Source organism: Rhinolophus sinicus, chromosome 14 (assembly GCF_057876585.1).
Source record: "Rhinolophus sinicus isolate RSI-liver-muscle chromosome 14, RSI-T2T, whole genome shotgun sequence".
Lineage (NCBI taxonomy): Eukaryota > Metazoa > Chordata > Mammalia > Chiroptera > Rhinolophidae > Rhinolophus > Rhinolophus sinicus.
Genome location: NC_142514.1, coordinates 184,927,121 through 184,943,396, shown reverse-complemented (window position 1 = coordinate 184,943,396; position 16,276 = coordinate 184,927,121). Strand labels below are relative to the sequence as shown.

The 16,276-nt window shown below is 48.1% G+C and overlaps 1 protein-coding gene across 1 annotated transcript in view; it reads left to right on the top strand.

Annotated features, from left to right (window-relative positions):
* CPT1A (carnitine palmitoyltransferase 1A) overlaps positions 1-16,276 on the top strand; it is a 57,011-nt gene that overhangs the window by 32,972 nt on the left and 7,763 nt on the right. The window contains exons 9-14 of the mRNA XM_074336847.2: positions 1,255-1,342; positions 3,040-3,235; positions 5,105-5,293; positions 6,321-6,426; positions 10,415-10,531; positions 12,372-12,536. Coding sequence (XP_074192948.2) covers positions 1,255-1,342; positions 3,040-3,235; positions 5,105-5,293; positions 6,321-6,426; positions 10,415-10,531; positions 12,372-12,536 — 861 coding nt within the window. The remainder of the gene's footprint in view (positions 1-1,254; positions 1,343-3,039; positions 3,236-5,104; positions 5,294-6,320; positions 6,427-10,414; positions 10,532-12,371; positions 12,537-16,276) is intronic.

The following is a 16,276-nucleotide window of genomic DNA, read 5'->3' as shown; positions in this document are numbered from 1 at the left end:
GCTGTGTATAATGCACACTTTTTTGCCCAAAGTTGTGAGGGAAAAATAAGGATGCACATTTTACATGGGTAGCACTAATTCTGTATCTAGATAAATGTTTCTAATTCTTTTGTTTATGCTTATGAGTTAAAAGTGTAGCTCTAGAAATCAATAATGATATCCGTATGCAAAATAATGCCCTCGAATACGATAATCGGTTTTGAACTTATGAAGAACTTGCAACAATGAAGAGTTGTTGGCTTTCTAGGATGCGTAAATATCGTAAATTTGTTACCGGTACATAAAATTTCTTGTAGTACCTTGTATCTGTTCTTGTGTTTTGTAAGTATTTGTTACATAAAATTTCTGGTACCATAATGTTAAAAAATGAGTGCTACAATTCCTTTATAATGCAAAAAACAAGTACCTAAATGTAAACGAATAAAAATTTGAATTAAAAAATTAAAATGAAAGATTTTCCCCCCCTGAAAGTTTAGGCCAAAAACGTGGGTGTGCATTATACACGGGAGCTTATTATACACAGCAAAATACAGTATACACACACACACACACACACACACACACACACCCATGAAGCTATCACCACCATCAAGATAGTGAACATATCCATCACCCCCAAAAGTTTCCTCGTGCCCCTTTGTGATATTTCCCTACCCTGTCCCCATCCCTTTCTGTGCCCCTTCCCCATCAGTCACCCACCAGGTAACCTCTGATCTGCCTTCTGTCACTTTAGACCATTTTTCATTTTCCAAAGCTTTATATAGATGGAATCATACAGTGTGCTCTCTTGCGGTCTAGCTTCTTGCGCTCTGCATAATTATTCTGAGATTTAATTCTCCTGCGTGTCCTACGTGGACATCCGTCTGATGTACTTCAGTTCTGTAATTTGCCCCTGGAAGAAACTCTTAGTTAACTTTTGAAGGAAAATAATTTAGCTGGTGAACAGCTCAAGAGAAACAAGACATTTCTTTTGTAAATACCCCGTCGGTTTAAGTGTCAGTTTATACCTGACCGATGAGAGTGTGTCATCTAGGCAGTAACAACCTAGGAAGCTGTGCCTTGTCATGGTTCCGCAAGTCCGCAGTGAAACCTGGCGTCGAGGGAACGGCTGTTCTTTATGGAGACTGGGAAAAATTAAGTCAGATCACACTGTGTGCACAGAGCACAAATCCAGCATTTGAATGTGTGGCCTGAATGTGCTCCTTTTCTCCCCCCGTGGAATTTTTATTAGTCTGACACATTTTCCTGTCACAGATACTTCTTTTGGGGTCCACAGTCCCACTCTGCTCTGCTCAGTGGGAGCGAATGTTCAACACGTCTCGGATCCCAGGAGAGGAAACCGGTGAGTGGCACGTCCTCAGGGTCCCTCTGGGAAGCGGCTCTTTTCCTCCTAATGTCAGCGTCAGGAGGTGGTGCGGGAAATGTCAAAGGCGATCACGGATTTGCTGTGACCGCCTGAGGTTTTCAAGGTTTCAGGCCTGAGAATGTTCCTTCTGTTGTTGACTTCCCTTTGTCTTTGTTGGGCCTTCCTGACTTCGTTTCTCTTGGGTTCAAGGCTACATTGTGTATTTTTGACTCCTTTGTCATAAATTAATTGACCAGATATGTGTGGATTTACCTGTGGGCTCTATTTTCTCTTCCACTGATCCAGTACCATACTATTTTGATTCTTGTAGTATTGTAATATAAGTCAGGAATTGTGATGCCTCCAGCTTTTGTCCTTTTCAAGATGGCTTTGGAGTCTTTGTGTTTCCACACAAAGTTTAGGATTGTTCTACTTGTGTGAAAAATGTCATTGGAATTTGATGGGAATTGCACTGAATCTATATATTGCTTTGGGTAGTATGGACCTTTTAATAATATTAATTCTTCTAAACCACGCGCATGGACTATCTTTCCATTTATTTGTGTCGCCTTCAATTTCATCAGTGTCTCAGTTTTCAGTGCATAGATCTTATACCTCGTTGGTTAAACTGATTTCTAGGGGTTTTATTCTTTCCGAAGCAATTGTAGATGGATTGCTTTCTTAATCTCTCTTTGTGATAGTTGGTTATTAGTGTATAGAAACGCATATGATTTTGTATATTGATTTTGTATCCTGCTTTACTGAATTCGTTTATTATTTCTAACAGTTTTTTGGTGGAGTCGTTAGGGTTTTGTATATGTGATAGATATACCATGTTGTCTGTAGACAGTGACAGTTTTCGTTTCCAATTTGGATGCCTTTATCTTTTTTGTTTTGTTTTTGTTTTCGTTTTTTTTTTTAAGGGGAACAGGACTTTATTGGGGAACAGTCTGTACTTCCAGGACTTTTTTCCAAGTGAAGTTGTTGTCCTTTCAGTCTTAGTTGTGGAGGGGGGCAGCTCAGCTCCAGGTCCAGTTGGGTTGCTAGTTGCAGGGGGCGCAGCCCACCATCCCTTGCAGGAATCGAGGAATCAAGCTGGCAACCTTGTGGTTGAGAGCCCACTGGCCCATGTGGGAATCAAACCTGCAGGAGTTAGGAGCACGGAGCTCCAACCGCCTGAGCCACCGGGCCGGCCCTGGATGCCTTTATCTTTTTCTTGCCCAGTTGCTCTGGCTAGGACTTCAGTTCTACGTTGAATAAAAGTGGTGAGAATATACCTCAACATAGTAAAGTCCACATGTGACAAGCCCATAGCTAACAGACTCATGGGGAAAAGCCGAAAGCTTTTCCTCTGAGACCAGGAACAAGTCTTTTCATCCTTGAGTATCCATACGAGAGAACTAGCTCCATATCATAGATGAGAAGATGGGGGCTTAGCGAGGGCCAAGTCTTTGGCCTGAGACGATATGTCCAGTGAGCGGCCGAGCAGGGTCTGGAAGCCAGGCCTGCGTGCAGAGCTCTCAGCTCTGATGCTGCACTTAACCCTCTACGGACTCTCGAGAAACGGACTTATGAGCTGAGTAGAGGGACGCCGGGGTCGCAGCTGGTGCCCTTGAAAAGCCGGGGGTGACGTTCTCTCCTCCCTCTGACCTGTGCTTGTGGGTTTTATGTCTCGCCCCCCGCCCCCACCCCAGACACCATCCAGCACATAAGGGACAGCAAGCACATCGTCGTGTTCCACAGAGGGCGCTACTTCAAGGTCTGGCTGTACCACGACGGCCGGCTGCTGAAGCCCCGAGAGATTGAGCAGCAGATGCAGAGGATCTTGGACGACCCCTCGGAGCCTCAGGCCGGGGAGGAGAAGCTGGCGGCCCTCACTGCGGGAGAAAGGTGTGCAGCGCCCCGTGACACCGGTGGTGTCTGGGCTGTGGGGGTAGCACATGGCTCTCATCTTCCCCAGCAGCTTGCTGGAGGGCAGGCGTGTGTCCGAGGCCCCTGGGGACACGAGTGGGACGAGAGCCCTCGTCAGCCTGGCTCTGTTCTGAGGGAGCAGGTCCCACCACCACCCTTGGGTCCCCTTGGGCATCTCTGTGTGTGACAGGCAGGCGTCTGTGTGCACAGGTCCCAGAGCACATGACACAGAAGTAAGGAGTTAGGCTTCCTCACGGGGCTGCCTTGTATTTAATTGAGGAAACAACGAGTTTAAACCAAGGACTGTGTCAGGGTTCATTTCCTGCCTTGTCTGCTGGTCATTGAGAGGCCTCTGTTTACCTGAGAACTGGGCTTGTGCAGATGCTGAGGGCAGACTGTCTTCGACCTCGGCTCAATATGTTTGGGGCTGGATAATTGTTTGGGGTTGGGGGACCACAGGATGCCAGCAGCAGTCCCCCACTTGTGACACGTGCAACTGTCTTCAGATTTGCCCAGTGTGGCCTGGGGGCTTAGGGTCCCTGGTTGAGAAGCCCTGAGGTACAGCAATGTGGCACCTGTTACAGCAGCACTGGGAGTCGGATGGGGAGTGGCCCTTCGGCAGAGAAGAGGAAAATGCCCATGGTGAGGGCACGCAGGGTGACAGAGGTGTCTGGGGGTGGGCCACCTGCCGGGGCAGCACAGCTTGCTGGGGACCCTGGGTCTTGAGGCACGATGGGTCCCGTGTGCCCGACTACATTTGGCCTTGGTCCTGTGACTGGGTGCCAGTAAAGGGACCAGTTTAGGCTGGAGTGACCCAAGCAGACTTACGAGATGATTCTGGTCCTGAAAGCAGAAGGGGTCCCCCAGCAGTGAGGACGGGAAGCGGGTGCTATGAGTGGAAGGGGAGGCTTGTCCAAGAAACCAGGAGAATTCAGCGACCACTGGGGCATGAGTCCGTGCACAGCAGTGAGGAGTGTCCTGCAGAATGAGCCCCATGTCCCCAGTGCTGACTGAGAGTCAGCGGGGCCAAGGGTTGGGAGGGGGCGCCTGTGGACCATCTCAGCTGAGTGTTGGGGAGAGGAGAGGGTGGGAGACAGAGACCAGATGACCCTGGTCTGGAAGGGTGGACGGGCACAGGACCTGGGGAGGGCCGGGGTGAGGGGCCCCAGGAGTGATTAGAGGAAGCCATGGCTGGGGCGACCCTGGAGAAGTGGCTGTCACGTCAGCCCCGCTATCTCATGTAAGGTGGGATGGAAAAGAATCCCTTGAATTTGGCTCCTGGGGCACCCCACATCACAGGGTGTCTTGTGTCATTAGTTGCGTGGACTCGGGGCAGGCTGGCCTGGGCTTGAATCCTTCCCTGCTACAAAGCAGCTGTGATCTCATCTCTGTACCTCAGTCTTGCCATCTGAAAGATGGGAGTGGCAGTGTAGGTCTGTGAGCCAGTCCATGGACCGGACTGGGAGTGGAGCCTGGCACGAGGGGAGTGCTCACGCAGACTTGCTGTGACTTCCGCTGCTGGAACTTATTTAGGACTATCCCCATGAGGGGGCGCGGGGAGAAAGTTCTCTCTGTGATTCTGTGGCCCCCAGACAGCTGAGCTCAGGGGCCAGTGAGCATTTATTAAACAGTCACACAGCAGGCCCTGTGTTCCGGTCTGGAACGCATAACGAGATAATAGTCTCCTGTCCGCAGACCAAGCAGTCCAGCTGGCAGGCAGTCGGATAGAGAAAATCACAAGCGTGTGGTTTTCCTACAAAACTGAAAAACACTGTCATTTCAAATATCACGTGCAAGGAGCTGTCACCCCAGGGCTGTAGGTTTAACTGTATCGAATCCTTACTGCAGAGTGCCCTGGGCCAAGTGTCGTCAGGCCTATTTTGGACGTGGGAAAAATAAGCAGTCTCTCGACGCCGTGGAAAAGGCAGCATTCTTCGTGACATTAGATGAAACGGAACAGGGATATAAAAAGGAGGACCCGGATACGTCAATGGATAGCTATGCCAAGTCTCTACTGCATGGCAGGTGTTTTGACAGGTACTGTACTGTTCTCTGAAAGACTAGTTTGCCTGTGAACTTGGAAGAAATGTTACATAAGGCTGACCCCAGCCACACGTTACCTCTGCTCTTAACATTTTCACTGCCATGTGCGTCTATAGTCGAATGATATTTCCATGCTGCCGACTGCGGCATTCGACTTTACCCCGCGAGCTCAGTGTTCCAGAAAGGACTTTTAGGAAAGCAGGTCTTTCTATATTTTTGTGTTTTTCAAGAATGAATAACAATAGGATATTTTTATACTTTAAAGTAATCACATATGTTAATAAAATGTAGCACCTTAACTGTATTTACTTAAAAATATAAATACTGCAATTATTTTCTGTGGATTTTTGACACATGTTGGAGAACAAACTTGAACTCAGCGATTGCAGTGAAAAGGTTAAGGAATCAGGCTAGCATAAAAATTCTCTTAATTCTCTTCTTGTCACCAAAAAACTCTCTCTCTCTCTCTCTCTCTCTCTCTCTCTCTCTCTCTCTCTCTCTCTCACACACACACACACACACACACACACACAGCTGAAGAAGCAGCAAATTTGAGATTCTTCCTCTCTGCATGACAACCTCTGTTTGGAGATGTTAATAAGGTGTGGCTGCAGGAGATGGTGGGCGGGGCCTGACCTGACTGTCACTCTGGCCTTGCTCACTGGTCCCCTGAGGCTGTCCCAGGTCCTGGAGACACCTTTTCCTTAGCTGTAAAGTGAGGCCCTGCCTTCCTGTCAGGTTGGGGGCAGGGATTGCTGCGGTGTGGGCATGTGTCCGCCTAGCTTCCCGTTTCTCTGCAGTTGTCAAAAAGATGTCCTGTTCTTCTAGTCTCCGGTACATGAAAGCTTACCTTTGTGTCTGGAACAGGGAAGAAATGAAGGACTTGGGGTCCTGTGTGTGCTTTTATTATTTACTCCGTAGAGCTGTTCGAGGGGTGGGTGCAAAGTCAACCATCCACAACAACGTTTTCTTTTTGTCTTTTGAAACATTTACGTGACATAAACATTTTCGTTTCCCGCAGGTGGTTTGACAAGTCATTCACATTTATCGTCTTCAAAAACGGGAAAATGGGTCTGAATGCTGAGCACTCCTGGGCGGATGCACCCATCGTTGGCCACCTGTGGGAGGTGAGTGTCTGCAGGTTTGATTCGCAGGAAGAAAGGGCTGGTAGAGCCCCAGGCCGCACAGTGACTGCAGTTTCGTAATATTTGTCTGGTTACATAATGAGAATTTTCAGCACTTGCTGGCACTGCACGTAAACTTAAATGACTAAGCAGACGGTGTTTGTGTCTTCGTTTCCTGAAACTTAGCTTCTTGAATAGAAACACATGCGATACCACCTCATGATGGAATCCCGGAATCAAGTGGCAGTTGCTGTGATGCAGTGACTTCAGGGCAGAACCGGAGCTCAGTTTATTCTGGAAGAAACCCTCCCTTCTTTGCTGTATTTTCTTAATCTCCATGTTTAGACCAAGTAGAAGCAAGCACATTGACATCCTGGTTTATAACAATGCAGCACGCCCTTTCCCAGGTCATTTCATTCTTAAAATTACCACGTTGTTGAAAAACCACCAGCCCCCTGTCATCTTCTCCCTCCCCCCAGCTTTTTTTTTTTTTTAAACTACAATGTAGATTGGCCCTGGCACCTTTAAACTTTTAAAACTTCATGTCTCTCTGAACTTTTCCATGTTTGATATAAAACATTGAGTGGAGGTCTTATTTTCTTAACTCACCCATCGTGCTCTTGTTTAAAGAAATTGCTCGATTCCATGGTCGTCAGTCTCTGGACTTGACCCAGAGATTCTGTACTTTTGGTTTGATGAGACTTGAGGTAACGTTTTTGTTAAATCATCAGGCCCTCTGAGAGTCACAGTGCTTACAAAGACTGTATTCTTACAGTCTGTTTTGTTGTTTATTGCTCTCTCTCTTTTTTTATTCGTTTCAGGTGTACAAAACAATGTACTAGTTAGACATTTACACCCCTCACAAAGTGATAACCCTCTTCCCCCAGTCTACTACCCCTCTGACATCGTATACAGCTGTTACAGTTCCATTGACTCTATTCTCTATGCTGTATACTCCATATCCCGTGACTATGTATATATATATATTTAATTATAGTTGATCTTTAGTATTACTCAGTTTCAGCTTCAGGTGTACAGTGCAGTGATCAGGCATCTATATCATCCCTGAGGTGGTCTCCCTAATAAAACAAGTGCCCATCTGACACCCTACATAATCTTTACAACATTATTGATTGTAGTTCCCAAACTGTCTTTCATATCCCTGTGGCAATAGTGTGACTACTAATTTGTGCTTTCTAATCTTTTTACCTTCTCTCTCATCCCCACCCCCTGCCGTCTAACAACCATCAGTTTTTCCTCTGTATCTCTGAGATTATTTCTGTTTAGTTTGCCCATTTATTCTGTTCTTTAGATTCCACGTATAAGTGAGATCATATGGTATTTGTCTTTCTTCGTCTGACTTATTTCACTCAGCATAATGTTCTTTAGGTCCATCCATATCGTTGCAAATTCTTACCGTCTTTTTAGTTGCTGCTGCTCTGATAAATGGAGTGGAATAAATTGACCCTGAAGTCGCTGCACAGGTGGGAGATACCTGTCCATGACCTCTCTGCCCTTCACAAGGTGTGCATCCTGGGTTGGGCACCTGAAATGAAATCGTACCATACACTTGTGAAGACATCGTAATGCATTCCCCTCATTCTTTTTTCTTAAAGATTTTATGGAGGCTTTGCGTCTCAACGTTTCTTTTTAGAAGATTGTCCCTGTCCAATAAGAGCTAAACAGATTCTGGAGCATGTCATGCTTCCTCTTGCAGGCTCTTTGCGTGTGCTCTCACCTCTGTCCAGAACATTCTTTTCCCAGCCATTGGCCCCTTTCAGTCTCAACTTGACCCCACTTCCTCTAGGCAGTGACCTCCTCCCCCAGCCCTCTCTCAAGATTCGGTTAGGGGCTCCTGTGATTTTTTCCTGCACTTCTCCTGACTGTCTTAAACCTCTGGTTCGGTTCTTGACAAAACCTAACATGCCGTTCCTTTAGCCAATGGAAGTTTTCTAGGTGGGAAAAAGGATAAACAGGGAAAAAAACCAAAGTGCTCCAATCTTTTAAAACAGCAGTGTGGTCCCAAGACAGATACATGATAAAAGCAACCAGGTATCAAAAGGGCTCTTTGCCACCGGCCGTCGTTGTAATGCTGACAGAGGTGTAGGGTCTTTTCAGCTGCAATTCCAGCAACGATCAAAGCACCTTCTGCTCCTCTGGACAGGACAACAAGCCACTTTAGACCTCTTAGCGGAGCATAATGGTCCAAGCCTGTTAACACCCCATCCTGATAGGTGCATAAGAGTGAGTCTTCGGAAAAAGAGGAAGAATCTTCTTCACAGGCAGTCTGCATGCAGGGCTAATGTACCAAGTGGAGACGTCAGTGGGTGCTGACAGTCAGGCTTCTTAGCTACTCTGCATAAGAGGAGAGTACTGAGATTTAGTCTTAGAACAGGGTGACCAATTAGAAGTGCTGGTTTTAAGTGTTACTGCTCAGCCGACCAAGTGGCCTCTGACTCCAGGGACTGGACGCTCCCCACTTAGATGGGAACTGATCTCGTCACTTGTCACGGAGGCCTGTGCCCAATTGAAAGGGGACGGTGCAGCGATGCCATGCCAGTTAAAGACAAACCGAGTCACCTTGAATCCTGTTTGTTCTTGATGTAGTTCTGATGCTTAAATGTGCTGGACTCTTGCGGGGGCTCTGATGCCGAGCCGGTCAGATGCAAGCAGGCTGGCTCCTTCACGCACTCAGGTCTGCGTGGACCCCGAGTGTATGCGGCCCTCCCCACGCCTGCATCGCGGAGCCCCTATTCCTCTCACCATCCGACAGTGTCACCATCTGACCTTGGGTTGTTCCATTGCCTACCCCACTAGACTGTAAGCTCCCTGAGCACAAGGATTCCTTTTTTTTTAAGTTGTTTTATTTTTTTATTGAGAGAGAATTCACGTACCATAAAATTCACCCTCTTAAAGTATACAGTTCAGTGGGTTTTGTATATTCACAAGGTGGTTGTGCAGCCGTTGGTACCATCTCATTGCAGGATATTTTCATCACCCCCCAAAAGAAACTCCCCCATTTCCCCTTGTCCCAGCCCCTGGCAACCACCTATTTTGGCCATTTCCTAGAAACAGAATCATACGATGTGTGGTCTTTCGTGTTTGGCTCCTTCACTGAGCGCGTGTACAAGGTTCGTCCCTGTCGTGGTGCGTCAGAGCTTCACTCCTTTTCACGGCTGAGTAGTTAGTGTTTCTCTGTATGGACGGACCGCACTTTATCCATTCGTCCCTCGATGGACATTTGGGTTGTTTCCAGTTTTTGATTACTGTAAACAGTGCTTACGTGAACATTTGTGCACGAGTTTTATGTGAACATAAGTTTTCTTTCTCTTGAGTGTAAACCCAGGATTGGAATTTCTGGGTCGTGTGGTCGTATTTAACTTTTTGAGAAAGGGTAGCGATTCTTGTCTGTTTGGTTCACCATTCTGCCCCTGGCACTCGGAAGAGATGCTGTCCCATCATAAGCGCTCGGTGAAGACCATTGAGTAAATGGTGGCACGACAGCATCCGTACCTGTGCTCAGGTCCTGGCCACTGAGGAGTGTCAGCTTGGACAAACTGCTGCGCCTGTCTCGGAAGCCCAGTTTCGTCATTTATACAATGGGAGTAATGGACCCGGCCTTAGGCTAGATGTGAATATTCCACAGGTGGCTCCCAGGGAATACTGGCCTGTGACCGGACCAGGAAGGAGGCTGCAAGTGGCACTAGCGCCTCTGCTCGAACCTGGCTTTGCTCCTATCAGCTGGCCAACTGTTACGCTTTTTCAGGTCTCTTTTCTCAGCTTGAAAGCAGCGATAAGAACTATCTTCTCTATGCAGAGGACCTGAAGTGCTAAGGTTGTAAGCACAGATCCTCGGGCTGGTGTGAAGTCTTGAGCACATCCCTGTAAAGAACAAGGAGGTGTCTCTTTTGGGAGGTCAAATGCATTTTATGTAGCACTATTAACGTAGTGTCTTCTCTGACTTGATATATGTATTCTTTTTTCTCGACAGTATGTCATGGCCACTGACAGCTTTCAGCTGGGTTATTTGGAGGATGGACACTGCAAAGGTGACACCAACCCGAACATTCCATACCCCACTCGGCTCCAGTGGGACATTCCGGAGGAAGTAAGTCCCAATTACCCCAGTTGTTAATTACCTTGGGTGGGAATTTTCCAGATGCACTTCCTCACTGTCCACAGCTCACTTGACAACCATGAAGACTGGAATTTGTTCGCCTAAGGAATTTTTGCTGGGGCCATGGAGCTGATTACAGTTCCTGTTACCTTGGAAACCCCGGCAAATATTTCTTCTTCCATTTAAAGCTTGTAGCTAAGGTTGTCAGTGAGAGGTTTCCAGCTGAAACGTAGCTAGACATCACAATGAAAAAGTAAAAAGGAAAAAAAGAATCACTTCCTTTAGAGTTGAAATATTCTAAATCACTAAGTCATTTTTTTTTTTTCTCTTAGAGATTTTCAGATGTTGTCCATTTAGTACACACCCTTACAGGAAGAAATTTTAGGGTTGGAAGTACCAAATCCTAGCTCATGTAACCCAAGCAGGAATTCCTGGGGTCTAAAAAGTCTTTTTTTTTTTTTTAAATACATTTTCTTGGGGAATATTGGGGACCAGTGTGTTTCTCCAGGGCCCATCAGCTCGAAGTTGTCCTTCAATCTAGTTGTGGAGGGCGCAGCTCAGCTCCAAGTCCAGTCGCCGTTTTCAAGCTTAGTTGCAGGGGGCACAGCCCACCATCCCATGTGGGAATTGATGCAGCAACCTTGTTGTTGAGAGCTTGCGCTCTAACCAACTGAGCCACCTGGCTGCTCCTTTGGCAGCTCAGCAGCAGCTCGTTGTCTCAATCTAGTTGTGGAGGGCGCAGCTCACTGGCCCATGTGGGAATCGAACTGGCAACCCTGTTGTTCAGAGCTCGTGATCTATCCAACTGAGCCATCCGGCCGCCCCTCAAGAAGTCATTTTTGATGTAGAAAATAATGTGTCCAGTGTTTTAGTCTTACCCAGTTGTGTCTTTTCGTCCTGTGTCCCCAGGGCTGTTGTGTGTTCCTCTGAGAGGTGTAACCTCTGTCAGAGCACGTGAGCTTAGGGTCCTTGTAGGTGACCACGTCACTTACCATTTATTAAAAAAAATTTTTTTTAAATAAGTTTTTGGAGCAGTTTTGGTTTCACAGCAAAATTGAGGGGAAGGTGCCGAGATTTCCCAGGTACCGCGCCCCTCCCAGCTGGGACATGTGTTGCAGTCGATGGCCTGCACTGACACGTCATTGTCACCCGGAGCCCACAGTTTACACGAGGGTGCATCTTGGTGTTGGACATTCTATGTGTTTGGACAATTGTCTGAGGACACGTATCCACTATGACAGTGCCCTGCACTGTGTATCTCACGGCCTCAGAAATTCTCTGCGCCCCACGTGTTCACCCCTCCCCCAACCCTTAGCAGCCACTGAGCTTTTCACTGTCTCCACAGTTTCGCCTTTTCCAGCATGTCCCTGAGGTAGTCACACGTATGTGGCCCTTTTAGACTGGCTCCTCTCACTTAGTCACATGCATTTACGTTGCCTCCATGTCTCTCCATGGCTTGGGAGCTCTTTTCCATTGTAGGTTGGGGCACCGTCTATTTATTTTTTAAAACTGGTTCCTTGATCATTAATGTGTAGCAACAATGGATTTTATAAAAGAAAACCAGTAGCCATTGGAAATGCCCTTTGGAGTCCCACCGAGAACCAGGAAGCCCCCGTGTCCTGCCTGTGTTCTGCCTGCTTGGGGCGCCCCACTGTTCCTCGAGGGGCAGCTCTCAGATACCCTTTCTGGAAAGAACGAAGAGGAAAACGTGACGCGTGCATTTCCAAGCAGCAACTCCATTAGCGACACTGAAAATGAGCTTGTGGTTTCCTGTACTGTGTGTGTCGTGACTTCCTCCCACTAAGCAAAATCTCTTTCTCCTTTTCTCCAGTGTCAAGAGATGATAGAGGCTTCCCTGAACAGCGCAAACCTTCTGGCCAACGATGTGGATTTCCATTCTTTTGCATTCGACACTTTTGGTAAAGGGCTGATCAAGAAATGCCAGACGAGCCCAGATGCTTTTGTGCAGCTTGCCCTCCAGCTGGCTCATTACCAGGTAAGAGCCACGAGCCTGGGTTTTTGTCAGGAGCGCTTTGGGGGTTCCTAACCACAGGCTCAGGGCTGTTTGCCCACTGGGTAGGGAAGGCGGAGACCCGCCGTGGGAGCGGGCGGCCGGTGGCACAGAAGCACAGCCCCGATGGGTCTTGCTTCGTGGTCACTCGCGGGCAGTCGTAGCCCCCTGCATGACACAGGACGGGCGAGTCGGGAGGAGCAAAGTGAGATCGCATTGCTCTCCAAAGGGAAGATTTAAACCTTAAAATAAGCTTAGACTGCTGGAATTTGGTAAAGCGGAAATGCTTAGGGCCGTTGGCTGCTGTCTCTGATCTTTGACACCCCCTTCCATACAAGGGGACACTACCAGCCCCCTGGAGGTGCTCTGGGGCGGATGTTTCTGTCCCCCTTTCTCTCAGCGCCGTGTCACGTTTTGGCTTCCACGTGACAGACTTATTGGAGGAAGCAGCCTGGGCCCGTGGGGGGTCGTAAATGGAACTTCTGCCTGTCGGAGGGGACGTTCCACCCCAGGGAGGGTGGCTCTTGGGTTCCAGGGTCTGCAGAAGCCATGTGGCATTGGCTCAAGATACACCCCTTTTGTAGTTGAAAACTTGTATTTTAAAACCCAAGCGCTGCGCACATGTGCCGTGTGTCATGTCCTTGTGACAACACTTGCCACCGTGTCCGAGTTTAGCTTTGTGCCAGGTCCTGTTCTGAGCGCTGTACACACAGGACTCTCACAGCCCCTGAGTGGGACACACCATCATTAGCCCATGTCACAGGTGTGAAAACTGAGGCGCAGAACAGTGTGGTGACCTGCCAGGGTGACGTGTATGTGGCAGGCCTGGATCCGGGCGGCAGCTGTGGAGGCCGCCCCTGGCCTGGATCTGTCGTTTGGCTCTTTGTCTGACAGTTAAGTGACTACAAGATAGAACGGGATTGAGGAATTGGATCGAGGGTTAATAAGCTTGATTTTTAAAATTGATTAAGCAAACTTTGTACCGAACTGTGCATGCAGTATCACTAGGGTTGCGGAAGGAGGTGACCCTTCAGATACAGAGGAGATTTTCATAGTGGACACCAGGTTCATGAGGAGTACGTTTGACAATCTTGATGGCGTGACCGTCTTCCGCGTCAGCACAAATTAGTAGGGCTGACCCAAGGCCAGGGAGAAGGCCCGAGAAGGGCGGCACCTGTGGGTAGAAGAGGGACGTCAGAGAGCTGCCCACTACAGCGAACCTGTGCAAGGCTGCTTTGCGGCTTTGGAGAGCACAGGAGAGTTCAGGAAGGAAGGGAGCTGCCCCATTGGTCCCCAGACCCAGCTGGGGACCCAGCGTCACTGGGGTCACGGTAACGAGGTGCTTGGAGACTACCCACTGCTGTGCTGTGCCTGGCAGGCAGCCCGAGCAGGACACTTACTATACGCAGCGGGTCAGGTACCCTGCGTGAGTCCGACAGCTCGCGGTGGCTGAGCTGGGGTCCTGGCAGGCTCGTTCTAGAACCCATGTCTTCAGCCGCTGCGATGCAGCTTCATCTGATGGAGACACAGGAAGAGAAAGCCATAGACCAGTTTTGCTCATGATTATAAATGCAGAGAACCTAAAAACAGCATTAGCAAAGAGTTTGCTGGTACAGGGCAAGTATAATCACCAGCAGCAGCTTATACGAGAGCAGAAGGGGGTGTGGTATTAGCAAATCCCATAAGACGCATAGAGTCAGTCGTATTACTGGATGAGAGAAGAAAGCAGACAGCCATTTTGACAGATACTATACAAGGCATTCAGGATATCACATCCGTTCGGTAACTCTTAGTCACAGGGGCTATTTTTTTACCGTGATAAATGCCACCAGGCGTCAGTAGCTAGTGTATGGCTTTAAAGGTGAGCGTGTGGAGGCAGCCCCATTAGAGCAAGAAGGGTGAGGTCGCCTCCAGCAGCCCCACTGGTCTCGAATGTCTTTCCTTGAGTGCAGTGAGGAGTGCAGGAGATTGGAGCCATGGGAAAGCTTTAAGGGGGAAGATGCCTGGTCAGGAGGAGGCCGGGTGCAGGATTATACAGAGGCACTCAGGAAGGCGGGAAGGCTGAGAGTCTTCACATAGCACTCAATCTATTAAAAATGGTCGATTTATTCAGTGGTCTACTAAAAATGTACATCACGTTCAGCCATTCAGAAGTTTTTAATGTGCTTAGTTGGGCACCAGCCCTGTTAGGGACATAGCTCTCTGTGGAGCTCACTTTCAGACCCATCTCTGACCAGCTGGACGTCCTACTCCAGCCCCCCCACCCCCACCCCCGTTGGCTCAGCAGACATCCAGATGTCCTACCTGGTCCTGGGGTCTGCTCCAGGCCTCGGAACCTTCTCTGTGCCTGGCACCCTTGGCCAGTTTGGGAAAGCCTTGGAGAACTCCTTCCCTGAATAACATTTGTAAAGCATAAAAGGAAATACACAGGTTAACTAGTTCATTAAAATGCAGATGTCAAGAGATTGAACATAAATCTGTGATGCAGTAAATATAATTCTTCATGCACTAATTTTGAGTAGCAGGTCTGATGGCTGCTGTCATTTTGAAGTAGCGATAAGCCTGGATGATATTTTGGGATATGTGCAAACAATCGCAATTTCATGTGAAAATAGCTATGATTTTCTATTCAAAGTCACAGGCTCTGCTCATAATTAGTGTGGTTTGTTGCCTGTGCTTCTAAATGCTATATTTCAGTTTGAGGTTAGAGAAAATTAAAATATCTGTATTTTTTTCCTTCTAAATTCGTACATCCCCAAAGTTAGTAACCATTGGTCTGGTCTCTGTGTAACTGTCCAGTCTTCTCTGACACCACTTTGGACCTCATTCACTCTGTTCTTGCCACACGGCCCTTTCTGCTGCTCTTGCGTATGCCAGGCTCATTCCTACCTCAGGACCTTTGCACTTGCTCTCCACTGGAAGTTGCTGTCTCCTGGACTGAGGTGTGATTGGTTAGGTTGCTCCTCCATCTCCTATTTGAAATAGCCCCCACCCCATCAGTCTCACTAACCCCACGTCATTTCTGTTCAGTGCACCTGTCACTACGTGACATGTCCATCTCTCCTGCTACAATGTTTGCTCCTTGAGGGTGGGGACACGTTTGCCACCGTGTTCCCAATGCCAGGAACAGGCCAGCCACAGAGAAAGAGGCATCAGTAAACATAAACGTAATGACTGATTGATGAAGACACTGGGCAGTGGTCATATAAATTTGAGTCTGTAGTCATTTGCTTCCTGCTTTTGGGTCATGTGTATTTTTCATTTGGAAACGAGTGGTGAACATGGCCCCCAGGTTCCCCCTCCCTGCACAGTTAGCCACAGGGCAGCTGTCGAAGCGTGTAGTAGGTCTATGTTCTCATACTGTGTGTGTTAATGTCTTTATAGACGTTGTCTTTTGACCCTGGTCGCTAGACCCTGGCGGTGTTTCGGTGGCGAGCGGCTGCGCTCCCGATGGCACCTGGTCGTGGCAGGTTAAGTGGGGCTGCAGGCAGAACTGGCTTGGCTCTGTAAGAGGCCTGAACACATTAATACCCAGTGCATTTGCCAGGAGGTTTCTAGATGCTCGTGTTGGCCACTGTGTGGGCATGCTGCATGATTGTGCTGGCCACTTACCCAGTGTGACAGTGGGAAGCTGACTTCCAGTACGTCATCGCCTCACAGCTCCTCAGTTGACCTTTATTAAATGACTAAAGGACCAATTTAAACTTTTTTCTGTTCTCCTTCTT